The sequence below is a fragment of the Drosophila takahashii genome, chromosome 2R (assembly GCF_030179915.1).
Source record: "Drosophila takahashii strain IR98-3 E-12201 chromosome 2R, DtakHiC1v2, whole genome shotgun sequence".
NCBI lineage: Eukaryota > Metazoa > Arthropoda > Insecta > Diptera > Drosophilidae > Drosophila > Drosophila takahashii.
Window position 1 is genome coordinate 29,829,595 of NC_091679.1, and position 15,503 is coordinate 29,845,097.

At 39.8% G+C, this 15,503-nt stretch overlaps 2 protein-coding genes across 4 annotated transcripts in view; one reads left to right on the forward strand and one right to left on the reverse strand.

The window, feature by feature from the left end:
- The window catches only part of px (plexus), a 71,218-nt gene that overhangs the window by 53,795 nt on the left and 1,920 nt on the right, over positions 1-15,503 (reverse strand). For all 3 annotated transcript variants that reach the window (XM_017152458.3, XM_070214165.1, XM_070214167.1), the window contains exon 3: positions 9,221-10,791. In XM_017152458.3, coding sequence (XP_017007947.3) covers positions 9,221-10,780 — 1,560 coding nt within the window. In that variant the 5' untranslated portion in view covers positions 10,781-10,791. The remainder of the gene's footprint in view (positions 1-9,220; positions 10,792-15,503) is intronic.
- Positions 2,512-4,630, forward strand: gas (gasoline). The gene is made up of 2 exons (XM_017152467.3): positions 2,512-2,667; positions 2,738-4,630. Exons 1-2 carry the CDS (start codon positions 2,621-2,623, stop codon positions 4,389-4,391), a joined length of 1,701 nt encoding a protein of 566 aa, XP_017007956.3. The 5' UTR covers positions 2,512-2,620; the 3' UTR covers positions 4,392-4,630.

The window sequence follows — 15,503 nt, forward strand, 5'->3', positions numbered from 1 at the left end:
CTGGCAAGTAGGCGCTGCCAACTTCATGTAAACACTACTATAAAGAGAAAAAGGCGATGAAGATGCCGGGAAAGAAGGAGACGAAGTGGCGGAGGGGCGAAAAGCAGACGCAGGCACTTGGAGGTCGTCATGCCAAGAGCGAATAACTCGTGGATGGAGTTCATACATATACGAAAACAGTCCAACTTCTGTAACTTCAACTTGGAAAATCCTCCTTTTTTTCCAGTCAAAATAAGTTAGGCAACATTTAAAGGGAAAACTTTTGTGACTATACGGAGGGGCAGAATGGTAAATGCCATAGAAGACCTAAAAAGTTTTCTAAAGTTATAGAACTTATTCTGCAAACATTTAACTCATGCCTTAAAAGTGTGATATAATAAGTTGTAGGGCATCTAAAATCTAAAATAAATAAAAAAATAAAGTCAGTTCAATACAGAGGGTTTTCACTGTAGATGGATATAGACAAATGCGTAGCCTGTGTGCAATTGCAATGGCGCCGAGCTGAAAAGCGGAGCAAATAAGAAAACAGCAACACAGCCAAACAAACGCTCTCCAACATAGATTGCAATGTTTATTTATTTAGTCGATGGCAACACCAACAGTACAGCACGGAATCTGCACAATGTGGGTATTTTGAGGGACAGTTGGGGGGCCAGAATGTGGGGGAGATGCACTCAGACACACTTAGAGACCCAATAATCCACCTGGCAACAGGAAAAACGGAAACAATGTAGGCGAAATAGCAAACAAAATTGAATTGAACGGACCAAAGAACTAAAGAAGGGGTGGAGTGATAAAAGATTAAATTTAATTCGGAGACAAAATGCTCAAAGGCTTTAAAAATTGGCATTAGACGAGGCTTTAAAATGAACTTAACGAGGTAATAAAACTCGAATTAACCAAAGATGTTTTTAAATTATACAAAAAATAGGTTTTACAAAAGATTTTGCAAAAATATTATACGTCAAATTAATAAAGAAGATTATATAAATTAACAAATCAAATTTAACTAAACTTATAATATTGAACATTTTTTTTAGATATTTTGTTTAACTTTAAGATATTACTAAAAATGTTTAGATTAAAATACATGTTTATTTTAAGGCCAAAGAAAGATGCAACAGAGAGACAAGAACCTAAACGCAGTCAAAGTGATAACAAAAGTAAAGTTAACTCGCACAAACACTGGCGGTCAAACAAACAAATGATACAGAGTAAACAAGAGAAGGAAAACAAACTGGAGAAAGGAGGAGGCGATGCTAAGCCAGTTGGTCGGAGTTGGGGCCAAATTAAATGTTAGTTCAAAGCAGACGAAGTGTGAAATAATCACATTAACTAATGCACAAACAACGTCGAGAAACGGGAGGAGAAACCAAGGCGACTAGACAGACGGAAAGCGACCGAAGCCACAGGACAATCTTCTACAGAACTGTGCTCGTTACCAAGGAAACCGCCACCCACAGAGGCCTTTCACAAAACCACCCACTCGGTCTCTTAAGTCATCGCCATCGTCATCTTTGTTTGGAGCAAAGGCAAAGAGTGAATTGCCAAGGCACAAGTTGCAAACAAGCTGAGGAAAACGACTCTAAGGAGCATTGTAATGCTTAATTAATGACAGCCACGTTGCCTTTGCTCTTTCACCCATTCTGTGTAATTAAATTCTATACTTTGCATCTGTCAGATGGCTGACGAATACTTATTCGCTATTATTATGCTATTGCTTATAGCATTATTTGTGTTACAAATTTTCTTTTAAAAACTATAAACTAATTGGTTCAAGTGGGAAAAATCATCAAAAAACATCTACCAAAACTATTAATAAAATTAATTTTCAGTCCTAGCCCAACCCAAAGTGCGTTATTGATCATCACCAATGTTCCAGTCATAGTCATAAAGTTTTTATGGGCTATAAAAGATAGAGCCACCATATGTGTTGCTACATTTTGTTAAACACAACCCTAACCTTTCCACATAATATAACTAATTTCATTTGGTATTACTTTTAAGTAAGTTTCAGTTTAAGATCGAGATCTCAAACCATGATATTATGATCTCTAATTTCAGCTTGCCCTTTGAGCTCATCTTATTTTTATCTCCATATAAATCTCTTTATTAGCCTTATAATATCCTCCCTATAATAGACGACTTGCATTAACCTTTTTGGTTAGCTGAACTTTTTAATCTCTGTGCAGCTGTAGCTGGTATTAACCATAAATATTTGATTTCCAGCCCAATCGACCACTCGAATCTTATCAATTTTTGTACCAAAATATAGCTCAATTAGGGATTGCCAGGCGGTTCGGTACATGGTATGACACTACTATCAACTGATCCACATATGGAAGCAACTCGAACGACCCACTGAGTGGTGAGCGAAGTGAGTCCGTCCGAACAGCGGTAATTATTATGGTCGCCCCATTGGCCCCCCACTCGAGGCCGCGGCGACTATCTAAACAATTTTATCATCTACTGGAGCAGCGAGAACCATTTTCAGTCTCTGGCTGGCGTTCGAGCGCGTTGGAAGTGTCAGAGAAGCAGATTGCGGCCAAAGTAGATTATATTTTTTATATTTATATATATATTTATATTTAGTAAGAACAATAGTTGAGAGTAGAGAGAAATGGATTTGCGCGTGAGCTTTGCTGACAAGCTAAAATTGGGCGCCAAGTGAGTGCAAAGTTCGCAAGGCGAAATAGAACAACGATGAGTCATAATGTTCTCTACATCTCCTTTTCAGGATTATTGGCCATAAGGTTGTTCAGTACAAACTGGGCACGAATCAAACGAACGAACTGACCACCAAGTATGGCCAGTTGAAGGGTCAGCAGCGTAGGACCATCTACGATGGCGAAATCTACTACTCCTTCGAGGGCATACCCTTTGCCCAACCGCCCGTGGGTGAGCTGCGTTTTCGCGGCCCTCAACCACCGACCTCGTGGCAGGGAGTCCGGGACTGCACCTATGCAAGGGAGAAGCCCATGCAGAGGAACTCCATAACCAACACGGCCGAGGGCTCCGAGGATTGTCTGTACCTCAATGTGTACGCCAAGAAGCTGGAGTCGCCCAAACCACTGCCCGTTATGGTTTGGATATTCGGCGGCGGCTTTCAGATAGGCGGAGCCTCCCGAGAACTCTACGGACCGGATTACTTCATGAAGCACGACGTCCTGCTGGTCACCATCAATTATCGCGTGGGCGCCTTGGGCTTTCTGAGTCTCAAGGACAAGACTCTCAAGATACCCGGCAATGCGGGTTTGAAGGATCAGATCCAGGCACTGCGTTGGATCAAGGAGAACATAGCCAGTTTCAATGGTGATCCCGAGAACATAACCGTGTTCGGTGAGTCTGCCGGCGGAGCATCCACTCACATCCTCATGCAAAGCGAACAGGCCCGGGGACTTTTCCATCGGGCCATCGTGCAATCAGGATCTGCTTTATGTGCCTGGGCCACGCAACCGGATCGAAAATGGCCCCAACGATTGGGCAAGGAACTCGGCTATGCCGGTAACTTGGAGAGTGAAAAGGAGCTGCTGGAGTTCTTCCACCAAATACCGGCCAGCAAATTGGCGCTCTACTGCAATGCGATTGTGACGCAGGAGGAGCAGCGCGATTACGAGATCTTGGCCTTTGCCCCCGTAATCGAAACATATGTTGGCGATGATTGCGTTATCCCAAAGTCGCAGCAGGAGCAGTTGTCCAGCGCCTGGGGCAATCAGATTCCACTGATCATAGGGGGAACCTCGTTCGAAGGACTCTTCTCGTATCGCACCACCTTGGACGATCCACTTTATATGCTGAGTGCCTTTGAGGCAATAATTCCCAAACAGGTTCGCGAGGCCATCGATAAGGATGAGCTGGCCGAGATGGTGAGGCGGTTGAAGAAGTCCTACTTCGATGATCCCGATAGGGCCAGCATGGAGCTCTACGAGTGTTTGCACATCCTGAGCGTGAAGAACTTCTGGCACGACATCCATCGCACTCTGCTCGCCCGACTGGCCTATGCGACCGCCTCGTCCACGTATCTCTACCGATTCGATATGGACTCGCCGCACTTTAATCACTACAGGATCTTGAAGTGCGGCAAAAAGGTGAGGGGTGTGTGCCATGCTGATGACATCTCCTACTTGTTCTACGGTCTGCTCTCCACTAAATTGGACAAGAATTCCGCGGAATACCGGACAATTGAGCGATTGGTTGGCATGTGGACATCATTTGCCACCACTGGAAATCCCAATTGCGATCTTATCGCTCCGTTAAAGTGGGATCCACTGCGTCCTGGTGGCGTGGAGCATTGCCTTAACATTGCAGATGGCTTGAAGTTCATCCCCTTGCCCGAAAGCAAACAGTTTGTTGTCTGGGACAGTTTCTACACCAGGGAGAGTCTATACTGAGGAGATTATAGTGGGGGAAAATCAATAAGCTTTAAATGGTGTCTTCATTTATCAAATAATCCTTAAATATTATAACTTGTATTCCTAATTAATTTCCCTTTGCTTTCATAAGATACTTTTATATACCTTTGAATTTATAAGCTCTAAAATGTTACATATTTTTTAAGTTTACCATAATAACCCATGCAAAATTGTAACATCATAATCAATAAATATAAAAAAAAGAATTTAATCATCAATTCAAGGCATAAAATACTTGCATCTTTCAATATAACTCTTCCAATTATCCCACACCAAAAATGATTTCCTTAATTTATTCTCCTGCATTTTATTTCCTTTTTTATGATGGCAACGTATTTCGGTCGGAATTGATTTCGCAGCCAGTTTTATCCGGTTCTAGTGTCTGGGTCGTGTTTGCGTTTCTTTTATTGACTTTTGGGCAGGCTGCCAGGAAATTCTTGGGAGCCAAGGGAATACCGCAGGTCATTGTTGTCAATCTCATAATCTGTTCTCCTTTACTGTTTTGTTCTACTTTTTGCCATCCATTCACAAGCTCATAAATTTATGAAATGTTTAAACAACAATTAATCTTTTGTTTTTTTCAGGAATTTAGACGAACGATTCTGAAATTTTTTAATGGCATTCATAGGAATTGAAGATTTGTGTAGAGAATTTTATAATACCAAGGAAAGCATAAATTTGATTTATAATTTCGGATATTTTAAGACAAAGCAAAAAAACGAGTTGAGTTAATTTGCACATTTATAGATTTCAATAGAAATATTTTAATATAATTCATAAGAATTCCAGTTCTTTTGATGTAAAACAAATCTTGTTAAAAGACGGAAGTTTGTAATAACGAAAATATTTGACTATGATTTAACAGTAAGAGAATACAAATTGGCGCTACACCTTCCCCGATTTTAGAGGGTATCTAAAAACTATTTGTTAATACAATTGTTTATAACACATCTAGATATAGTTTATGGCTTTCGTTTATTTCGGTTCTGGCAACGAGCCAGACCAACGGATCGATTTAAATTTTCGAACTTTTTTTCATTATTTGATTTTGTTTGGTTTCCCCCGGTTTGCTTTAAATAAAAATTGAGCATAAATATTTAAATTGGTTTTCGCACTTTTGCGCTGAATGGAAATTGGTGGGCGTGATTGGGAGGTGGGAGGGCAACGCACTGGTTGGTCTTCTGTAGGCTCGGTTTGGTTTGCTTTTCTGGCAGCTGGCCAACAGAGAATTTCCATGGTTTACTGGGTTAAATTTAATTAATTTGTCTCGTCGCCCCAACCCAGCCGCTATGATTTTCCCAGTTTGATTATTTATTCATCCTGCATTTCCCTGAATAGGCTGCTGAACACCTCTCACACCCTACACTGCATTGCAGCATTTGCCATTTTATTTGTCTTTATTTATTTATTTATTATTTCGTGGGCATTCATTTTTTCCACCGCCTATTTTTGTTTGGACTTTACTTTTTCCTGCGAAATTTACACAATTCCAATTAATGGCATTTAATTATTTATCCGGCATTTTACACATTGCATTCCCGAGTTTCGGGAGGCGACTGCTGGGGCAGCGACGCCGGCAGCGTCTCACCAGCTCACACTGGGCCAGCCGATCAGATTTTTGGCCAAAAATACGTTTTTCTTTTTTAAGAAAATGAACAAATTGAGTTTGCGATCCTTTTTATAATACATTAAACTAATTTATGCCAAAGTTTCAAAGAATTCGGGCAAGTAGTTTTCTTTAACCATATTTTCAAAGTGAAAAATTCATAAAATATTGATGGAAATGAAAAAAAATTTAGAAGTCAAAGATGCTGATGTTGCTGTTCGACTTCTTTCCGAAACTTGCAGAAGGGATTATTTTCAACAAGTAAAAAATATAATATAGCTCGTATGTCTTACTTGTTTGCTAAAATAAATGTAATTGTTAATTTTTACGCTTTTTTTTAGCAAATGAGTACTTTGCTTTTCGAGTGCCTTCGAGTGCCATCCCCAAATTAGTTCATTCCTTCAAAAAAAAATTCGTTGATCAATTTACTAAAAGCGTAGCCCACCGACTCGATGCGGTTTTGCCTTAGTTGCCGGTAATTTTAGTTTTAATTGAAGGCTTAACTCAAAGTCGAGCTATTTTGAAGAGCTTTGCTAGAGAGCCCAAAAGTATGCCGTACTTTTTTCTTCAGGTTTTAGTGGACATTTGGCGTGATTTTAGTGTGACTAACATCTTAAATCTACTTTTTAAGTACACTAATCGATCATGGTATTTTCCAAACCTATATCTATCTATTTAATCAGGACTATGCAAATAAAAATGTAGCATACTTTTGTGATGACTTCAGAATATGTCAAATTAACATTAAACAAATCAAAAAACAATATTTTTAAACAATTTTTTTTACATAATTTGATTATATAAAACTTAAAAGGTAACAAGAACAAAAAAATAGAAATTTTTTTTAAATCGATTGTTTGATAAACGTTGATGTGGGAGCCTCCGAAAGTTGCACTTTTTAACGGTTCATAAATCTTAAATGACATAATATTTTTTAGTGATGTTAATTTTTTTTAGTTTGTTTTATCTCATACTTTATTGTTTTCGAAAATGAAAGAAGTGCGTCTTCTAGTTATTTTTTTAAAAATAAAAAACCGAAAAGTACGTAAAATTTTCCGACTTTGGTCTGGATTATCTATATAATATAAAATTCCAAGAAATTTTACTTGTAGTTCGTTGGCAAGTTCAATCTTTTAAGAAAAAAACGCAAAAAACTGCATCCTTCTAACTGTCCTAGGAAAGAAATTACAGATTTTTGGCCAAAAAATTAACTTTCTGGCCCAGTGTGCAGCTGTGAATTTTGCATTTTTATAGCATGTTGGAAATTTCTGCTCTGAATTTAAAATTCAAATTGTTTTGGTTTCGTGCCGAGGGCGGGCGGTTGCGGTGGGTGGCGATGGTTGATTGTGGGTGCTGAAACTCTACAAATTAATTTCCATTTGTGGGCTTTGTTGCGTGCGAAAGAGTGGGAGGCTAATGGGGGTTTTTTAAAAAGCGTTGGCCCCAAAATTATACAAAATTAAGTTATTTGTAATTTTTTGTTAAGATCTTAAACCAATTAATTACTAATTTTCTCAAAGGTCACCATCCACATCTTTCAAGATTTCGGAAAAGCTTAGATGCAATTGAATTGGTAAAATTATATGAGCCTGTAGCTGAGTAATGGGTATCTGAAAGCAGAGTCCTGATTTAATGGGCTTAAAAATGTGGTAAGAAATATAACAAAGAGCTTTATTTACCTATCGAGTTTACTTTATTAATTATTAAAACGATTTGAAACTAAGTGAACATTCATATAATCGACTTAAATCGTGAATCATTCAACAAGCAATACTAAGCAGACTGAACCCAATTTTCATGCCCCCCCCCAAAACACGCTCCTCCAACAAACACTATCAATGAGTAAAACCAGGGCGATGTCTCAAATTTATAAATACATTTTCGCATTCAAAAATAAAATCGAAAGACAAAAAAAAAAAAGGAAAAAAAGCGAAATGCAAAACAAAACGAAAGAAGCGAAATAATCGCGGAAAGCTATTAAAATTTAATCAGAAACACAAGCGACCCTGCGGTCAAAATTCCCACAGCATTCGCCGCCTTTACGAGGTCTCCTCCCGTGTGACCCCTCCTCCTTGATCCACACAGTGGTGTTGTTGGTGGAGGATTGTTCGAGGATGATGATAATGCCCTCTGAAAGGCGGGACAAGGGGAATATACTATAGGGTATAAATATGTATTTATGTGTAGAGGCTGGCGATGGCGACGACGACGACTGCGACCCCACTGATTAATCGTTCGCACAGTGGAGAGCTTTGCTCCTGGGTCAATCTCCCTGGCGCCAACATCATCATGATCATGGCCCAGCCTCATCGTTATGGTCATCATCATCCGCATTGGGCGCTGCGACCATATTTTTGTTTATTTTGATTCGTGCGACGCGAAAAACTCTGCTCTCGTAAATTTGTTTCTCCTCTTTTATTTTATTTTTTATTCTGCTGGCAATGTTTGTTTTTGCCGTTTTCCATTTTGCACTTCCTCTTCTTTTTGAAACCAGCGTGGTACTCTCCCTTTCCACCCTACCATTTTTATTGAATTCCATTATTTATGCAGGGGTGAGCAATATTGAAATTTTCACAAAATATTTTGAAAAGGTCTGGCATGTATTCGCCAGCATCCATAAACATTTCTATTTGCATATTCATACATTTTATGTGGAAACGTATGCATTTAAAGGGGTCAACTTAATGGGGAAACCTCCTGCGTTTCTTTGCGAATATAAATATTACAATTTCCCGATTTTACAGGAATTTTTTTTTTTTGTAAATTATAAATAACATTTGAAAGTAAAGAGTTGATTGGATAATTTTTAAAATAAAAATTACACTAAATCAACTGAAATATAATTTGGGAATTGTATCTAAAACATGTATTTGCTCTTATATTTTAGGAAAAAGATCCTTAATTGAGTCCTTTCTATGCAATAAGTTGCCTTAAAATTTGTAGAATTTTTTTCTAAAAAATAAGAGCAGTAAAATGGGTTTAGATAATAGTTCCCACATTTAAGATATTTTCAGTTTTTGGTACAAATACCAATCATACCTAAAAAGGTCCCTCAAATCAATTTCAAACCCCGTTTTCACCTCGACCGCATTTTGGGGCGAAATATCAATTGGGAATACGCTGGCGACACCGGATGGATCTGCTCCATATGCATGTATGCCAATGAGGGGGTTGATGTTTTGAATCTGAATTGCAAACTCACCTGGTGGGCATTCCACTGATGCATGAGGTCCTCGTAGCAGGGCAGACAGGCCTGGATCATGCCGCGGGGATCCTTTGGTCGGGAGCGCGCTGGCCTCGGATGCTGTTCGTTGAAGAGGGGAAAATACGGCACCGACTGTCCCGGTCTTCCGGTCTCCCTTGGCTTCACCGTACTCAGCTCTATGAGGCTGCCTCGGCGCTGCTCATCGCCGCACACGTAGCACACCTCGGTGATGGAGTTCTTGTCCGGCATGGATAGGTCCAGGATTCCCACTTCCGATTGCGGTTGACTTGGCTGCGAGACCGACGAACTGCTGCTGCTGCCGAGACGAGGTGCCGGCGGGGCGCTGGAACTGGAGGAGTTTCGTAAATCCAGCACGGTGGCATTGTCATCTTCAAGTGTGGACGGTGCAGGGGGTCCAGGTGAGGGCAACGCACTGTACGGACTACCCTTGTAGTGGGCCGACTCTGCTCCTGCTCCGCCAGAAGCAGGATTCACCTGCTGCAGCAAATGATAGGCAGCCGTCTGCTGCTGCAGCTGCTGATACTGGGCGGGATGATACTGCGCCTGTCCCTGATAACCAGGCGGCGGCGGCGGTGCCGAGCTCAGCTTGAACTTCTGCTGAGCATAGCCGGCGGATTTCGTGGCCGGCGGTTCGCTGGGCGGCCGGGAGTTGGGCGAGGCCACAGGCATATCCCGAGATTGTGGCCTGCTCAGGTATCTGTTGTGGTTGCTCGACGGCGTCGAATTCCTGGGATAAAAATCCCCACCACTGGGATTTGGCGAGGGTGAGGCATTCCTTGAGGTACTGTGTTGGTGGTGATGGTGTGACTGCTGCTGCTGCTGCGGCGAGTAGTGCCGTGCCAGGGCGTAGGGATCTCCATGCCCTTCGACCAGACCATTCTGGGTGAGATGCTCGGCACTCAAGCCCAAAACCTGGGCGGCATACTCGCTTTGCGTGGCCACATCGGCACCTATATAGCCCTTTCCATCCACCCGCTTCATATGGTAGATGCGCTGCAGCAGCGGTTTCTTCTGTCGCTCGTAGGCATCCCATTGCTCGTTGAGGGAACGAAAGCAGAGCATACAGGCCCACACATACTCCTGGCCGGCTGACACTCCTGCCACCCCATTGGGGGGCTCGTGGCGCTCCAGAAAGGGGAAATATGACTCAGCAGGACGCTCCGCATTGTGGCGAATCCTCAAAGGTTGCGGCTCATAGCCACCATGTCCTCCGCACACAAAGCAAATGTTCATGGGCACATGATGATTATCGGGTGGTGCTGAGGCCCTGCCCGTCGACTTTCCTCCCGGATAGTAATGCTGTGCGGGATGCGGCTGATAACCCAGGTGCTGATACTGCTCGCCAGGTGTCCGGCTGCTCCGATGGGCGGCTGCTCCGGGTGAGGGCATCAGCTCCACGGGCGGAAAGGGCTGCTTGGACGCTGGGAGAGTTCCGGGCAACGAGGCCGGCGAGGTCGGTGTGGGCGTGGTTGCTGGCTCGGATTGCTGGCTGCCACCGCGAAGTTCATTTTTGATATATGCCTTCGCCTTTTCCATAATATTTGCAGCTGCAAAGGGGAGAAACGAAAAGAAAAATCAGATTTTGTAAGTTTATTATAGTCAACAAATGTTATTCTTAAATTTCACTTTAAAACTGAGCGTGAGTCTTCTCCAAATAAATAGCCTTTTCAATTTTATAAAATTAAATTCCATATAGTAACTACTTTTATAAAGAAAAACATCGAATCCTAAACTATCTCACGATCTAAAAATTCCAAAAACTATATAAACCTTTGTAAAAACCCCAGTTGACCTCTAATTCTAGCGAATGTAATTACTAACTCGAACTTATTTAATATTAGAATCCATGATTCTCAGACCAGCCTGATCAGAAATTCGATGATCGTTAATCGAACGATTGCCGATGGCGATAACCTATTTCAGCACGGGTCCCGCGATAACCCGCATCACTCTGCGATCATGATCTTTGAGCTCTCCGGGCATCAATGTGGGAAGTATGTATAAATAAATGGAAGATGGAAAAAAGGAAAAATGATTTGCATGTTAAAGTGATTCGACGATTTGTCGGACGTTGCTTCTTGTCTCTGAGTCGATGTGGTTTTATTTGATTTGATTTAATTCGCTTCTCGTTTTTTGTGCGACTCACATTTGTTTTCATTAATATGTATAACAATTTCAGACAAATGTGTGACGCAAGTCGGACACTCGAAAGATCAACGGAATATAAGGCTGATAACGAGCGAAACGGAAAAGAAAAATCGGCGGAGAGGAAAGCCCCACCACGAGTATGAAATCAGATGTGCGAAACTTTTTCGCACTTCGGAGTACCAGATCAATCCGGTCGGACGCCTGGCTAAATATATCGGTTATTTGTTTATAGCACGGACCAGATCCGAATGGTGCTAATTCGCTTTATCAAGTACATACTATATGTTTCAAATCAGGCTGCTGTCCACATTCGCCGATCCGCTAAACAATTTTGTGCTGTCCTCGTTTAGCGATTCTCATCATGAGCATCAAGAAAACAACAATTGAACAATGGTGCGCTATTTTGCAACTGGATTATTTTTTAATCAAAATTATGCAATCACGGTATTTGCTTCGACTAATTAAATGTTTCATTATTTATTTATAAAAATGTAAGCAATTTTCCAGCAGTAATTTTCAGTGGCCATAATAAAGTTGTATAATGTAAACATAAAGGCATGCAAAAAGGAAGTTTTTCATATTGCAATTATTTTTAATTTATTTATGCGCATTTTTATTGATTTTTTCTTTTGAGTTGGTGGCTTTTAAAGCGGGAGCAAGTCATTGTTTTTGCCTTTCAGCCAGCTGCAGGGGGAAAATGTAGTTTCAAGCGCTCATATTTTGTATTTTCCCCTTATTTTCTGGCCCAGCTTTTAAGAGTTGTTTGCAGTAATTTTTTTGCTTCAGTTCAATTTACAGTTGCAGTCAAAATAAAATTACAATTTAGTTTAATTGCATTAAAAAATTTTAATTCATGGATTGTTTTTGGAAATACGGTTTTTTGAACTGCAGTCGAACTCAAACCTATTACCGAAAAAAATTTCAGATATAAAATTAATAAAACTAGTTTAGCCAAATAAACTTCGAGTTAGACAAGATCGACTTCGACCTTTAACAACGATTTCTTTCTCTAAACCAAATTTTCTATATACAAGTAAAATATATTTTCGAAAATAGTTTATATATTTTTAAAGGCGCTACAATCCTGACCACAACTGTGTGTACACTTTCCAGAGTTTTTGCCTGTGCCCGCACTTAAACATTGTTGCTTTTGTTGCCGCCCACCTGCCCCTTTCCACCACCGCTTGCAGTTGTTTCCAAAAGTTTTTGTTTTTTTTCTTCCCAGTAGCTCACAGGAACATTTTTATGGCTCTCATGTCCTTGTTTTTGTTTTTGAGGGCGTGGCATAACCCGAACAAGTGAAATAGAAAACCCAGCGAACCAATGTTTAAAGTTTTCTTTTTCCCCAAAAAAGGAAAAGCTAAGCTTTAACCATTGAACTCGCGTTTATCGTCGATGTTCTTGGCTTTGTTTTTTTTTTCTATAGTTATAGTTATAGCTGCAGCGGAAGTTTCATACAATAACAATAACAAAACGAGTGCAGGAGCATTGAACAAGTTTTCAGGCCAAAAAAAAATATATAAAAAGGAAAAAGTTGCGTTGTTCGGAAAAGTTTTTAGCGTAGTTGGAAATTCTTTTCTTTCGCTCTCTTCTCGATTATATGTTCAGTTCTCTTTTTTCGAGTTCTTGCTGTAGAAGTTGCAAAAGTGAGTTAAGGTGCTTAAGTTTTGCCGTCTTTATTGTTCGTCGCTTTTTATCTATTCTTTTATTTCTGTGCCAGTTTTCTCGAAAGAAAACTAAACGCCGCGGGAAGTAAACAGCATTTGGAGGAGATGGTAAAAATAGGAAAGGAATTTAATAATAAATCTAGGAATGAAATATGAAAACGCAGCGGGGCCAAAAAGGATGTTGTGCATATTTCAACGGATGTTCATAATTCATATTTCCCCAACTTTTGGCTGGCCTTTGACGCAATTGAAGTTACGAGCGAAATTGAATTTTAAAATTTGCATTGGCCAAACAAGATGGAAAGCGGAAACACACTAACAAACGCAGAGTCTGAATGGACAGATAAATCCTGGCCGAGATGCAGAAACAAAAACATGGCAATATGACAGCCAAGCGGGAGGGGAAGTCGAAAATGGAATTTATTAAATAGCATTCCGCGCTATAAACTCTGGCGAAAAAAGAACACAAACTGCAAAAATCCGCACACACACACACACTCTCGCATAATCAAATAAAACAACTTGGACATGCAATTTTATGGCAGGACGTCGGCTCCCTTTTCTACACCCTCTTCCATTCCATTCTGCCAACTCCTTCCTCTGAGCCCCTCCTCACGCAACGTAAACAGACACAAAAACAATCAAAACCGAGAATTAAATTGTATTTGTTTGGAATTTAGGATACCCTTACAGACTAACAATTCCCTTTAGTAGAACCGATCATTTCGTTTTTCAATATCGCGCTCAGTACGTATCGAAAATATCGTAAAGTTCGATACATCCAAATTTGAAATATTTTTGGTGTCACAGAAATCTTTTCCAACATAAGTTCGATATGGTTCTTACGTTCAACCGTTTTTGGATGGTTTAAAAATATATCGGACCATATTAAAATATCGATTTATCGCTGTTTTCTGTCATCCCTTAATCTAAGTAATATTTTTTCTATAAAGCTCCAAGTTAACAATGTTACAAACTTTTATATGAACTTATATCGCCAACTGCAAGGGTATAGAAAAGGGAAAATATAAAAAAAGGAGTAACACAAAAAAAGACCGCTCAACATTTTTATACCCGTTACTCGTAGAGTAAAAGGGTATATTGTATTCGTGCAAAAGTATGTAACAGGTAGAAGGAAGCGTTTCCGACCCCATAAAGTATATATATTCTTGATCAGGATCACTAGCCGAGTCGATCTAGCCATGTCCGTCTGTCCGTCTGTCCGTCTGTCTGTCTGTCTGTCTGTCTGTCCGTCTGTCCGTATGAACGCTGAGATCTCGGAAACTATAGAAGCTAGAAGATTGGCATTTTGCATGCAGATTCTAGGAATTCCTACGCAGCGCAAGTTTGTTTCAAAATGGTGCCACGCCCCCTCTAACGCCCACCATCGCTTATATACGATTTTAAAAATTTTAATATTTTGGAAAAGTAAAAATGCAGTTTTATTGTGTTTATCAATACCTATCGAAATGTAGAAGAAATTTTTCAAATCGGACCATTCGTTAAAAAGTTATGCGTGATCAACGTTTTCTATCTCTATCTCCATCTCCCTCGCACTCCCTTTACCTGAGTAACGGGTATCTGATAGTCGGGGCATCCGACTATAACGTTCCCTCTTGTTTCCATTAAGGGCAACCAAAAAAAAACTGGACAGCTAAAAGGGGATCAGGGATCTGGAGAGGAGGCCATCAAGGTATTCAGGTTTTCGGACCTGCTCAAAAAAAGCCAAACCAAATAAAAAGGTTTAAATAATAACTGTAGTCACTCTTTAAAGTTCCAACCAAATGCGACAAATAAAGAACCCATTTATGTATGTATATATGTACGTACGTTGAACAAAATGCATTTTTAATTATTGTATAAATCATCCTTTTTATTTCGATTTTCGTTTTATTTATCATGGCGCTTGTTTTTGTTTGCTGCAAAAGGCGGCCTGCCTCATTAAATTACCATTTTAATGATTATGCAATTTCGCATGCTTCACAGATAAATACATATCTTCATTTATATTAAATTCGTTGGGAATTTCAATCAGTTGGGTAATTGAAAACATTATTTTAGGCTTAATTGGTAAAATAATATTTGAGAAATTTAATAGTACATTGCTCTCAGATTACATTTGATTTTAGAAATAAAATAATTTATAGACTTCGATACCGATTTCAAATCGCAAACAGATTTAAATTTAAGTAAACGCCTTTTGGGTAGGCAACAAATAAAAAAAACCATTAAATCTTGTAAGCTCAAACTTCTATTGATACTTTACGATACAAATTGTATGTAATTAGAAATCAATATTTTAATAAGAAAATTTGTCCACCTGAATCCATGACTTATTTCGCGTAGTACATCTACTATCGCTTTTAGCAAATTTCCAACCATAAAAAACCGTTTTATTTTCCCGAACCCGTAACACAAATAGCTATTACGCTGATATAAACGGT